A 2,085-nucleotide genomic window follows, 5' to 3' on the forward strand; every position below is an offset into this window, starting at 1 on the left:
ATTTATTTGCCTTTTCTCCAGAAAAAATGTGCAAATGTTGCTTTCTGAGTATCACAATTTTATGTAATGTTTACATTTTTTTATTTTTTATTATACATTTAAAAATTATCTAAATGCTTTTTCTCTTCAACATGTGACTCAAGATATTGTAAATTCTTTTTGGAAAAGTCACGCCTCAGCAAATGAGATGTTATGATATTGCTCACTCTGCATTTTCCCATAAATATGGAGTCAGTGTGGCTGAATATTTCACAGAAAGCAGTCATTTATTATTAAAGAGTTTTACAGTTTACTCTGTCAGCCAGAAACAATATACACTTAAACTGTCTTGCAATATTTCACTGTGTTGTGTAAAGGTTAACAAAAGACTAAAGAACAAACCTAATGGTCCTGCATCCATCTCATCCCCATCCCTTTGTTTTCCAGAAATCATTCATTCAAAGTCCCACCAAACGTCACCCCAAATCCATTACTCAGGTATTCCAACCATCCTGTTATCGGTCTGAAAGCTGTCAGTCACAGTGTTGAGCTGTTTGACATATACATTATATGTTATGTATAGAGTGGTTTATGTCTGTCTCTCTCTGTTTGTCTCTCAGGTGCCGTCAGAAAAGATCTTGCGGGCAGGTAAAGTGTTACGAAACACCATCCTGTCCCGAGCACCTCACATTATCAGAGACAGGAAGTACCACCTTAAAACATACAGGTAAGTGTAGTCTTAGGGTTTTATTAGTATTGTTGTTATTATTATTTACTGTGTTAAATATTATATATTTTATAATTCATTACATTCTTATATTCTATAAGCAGTGTTGGGAAGGTAACATTGGAAATGTAATAGGTTACAGATTACAAGTTAACCTATTCATAATAAGTAGTGTAACTATTTCAATTACTTTATTAAAGTAATGTAACTGATTACATTGGATTACTTTTTGATTACTTTTCTAAATTTAAATTTCTAATTTTTTTTCTACATTTTTCTAAATCATTTTGAAACATTTAAAGCAGGCAGAGTTATCCTTACAGCAGTGCTACTCAACACTAATTACTGTCAGACTTTCAAAATCCTTCATCACTTGAATTAAGATTATAATAATTTTATTTTGAAAGCACAGCCACCAATAAATCGGACTTTAGCAGCTCTGTTTACTTTGAGATCATCCTGAGGTTAAATCCAGATTTCAAATCATAACAAGATCTAGTTTAGTAGCTATGATACTGTTATCTTTGCATAGCTACGACAGAAAACACTGGCATCTAACACATTTAAATTTCTATTTTTTTTTCTACATTTTTCTAAATCATTTTGAAACATTTAAAGCAGGCAGAGTTATCCTTACAGTAGTGCTACTCAACACTGATTACTGGCAGACTTTCAAAATCCTTCATCACTTGAATTAAGATTATAATAATTTTATTTTGAAAGCACAGCCACCAATAAATCGGACTTTAGCAGCTCTGTTTACTTTGAGATCATCCTGAGGTTAAATCCAGATTTCAAATCATAACAAGATCTAGTTTAGTAGCTATGATACTGTTATCTTTGCATAGCTACGACAGAAAACACTGGCATCTAACAATGCCTTGGGGAAAAAAACAGTTAATCTTAAAAAGTAAAGTATATACATAAACCCAAATAGGAAATAAAGGAGTTATCGAATAAGCATGTGTCCTATTCTGTGTCCTAATAAACTCCTGAAACATTGGTGTCTCATATTTTAGAGCCGTCAGTGCAATTCTGGAACGAAATCAATTAAATCTGTATGTGTTAAAATATTCAGATGTAACTCCCTTTGTAATCGTTAACATTTTCATAAGTAACTGTAATTTAATTACACTTTTTCTCAGGAACTGTAACAGATTACAGTTACTTTTATTTTGTAATTAAATTACGTAATTCCATTACATGTAACTATAGGTACTCCCCAACACTGTTTATAAGTCATTAAATACAGCTCTCTGTGTGTGACTCAGTGGATTATCTGTTTTCTCTCTCTCTCTCTCGCTCTCTCTCTCTCTCTTTCTCTCTCTCTTTCTCTCTCTCTCTCTCGCTCTCTCTCTCTCTCTCTCTCTCTCTCTCTC

General features: G+C 32.8%; 1 protein-coding gene across 1 annotated transcript in view; it reads left to right on the top strand.

Moving 5' to 3' along the window:
- Positions 1–384: 384 nt before the first annotated feature.
- The window catches only part of LOC107602296 (rap guanine nucleotide exchange factor 4-like), a 21,029-nt gene continuing 19,328 nt past the window's right edge, over positions 385–2,085 (top strand). Inside the window, exons 1-2 of the mRNA XM_016294756.1 lie at positions 385–477; positions 600–706. Of these exons, the coding sequence (XP_016150242.1) occupies positions 385–477; positions 600–706 (200 nt within the window). The remainder of the gene's footprint in view (positions 478–599; positions 707–2,085) is intronic.

The sequence above is a fragment of the Sinocyclocheilus grahami genome, unplaced genomic scaffold (genome assembly GCF_001515645.1).
Source record: "Sinocyclocheilus grahami isolate Dianchi unplaced genomic scaffold, SAMN03320097.WGS_v1.1 scaffold324.1, whole genome shotgun sequence".
Taxonomy (NCBI): domain Eukaryota; kingdom Metazoa; phylum Chordata; class Actinopteri; order Cypriniformes; family Cyprinidae; genus Sinocyclocheilus; species Sinocyclocheilus grahami.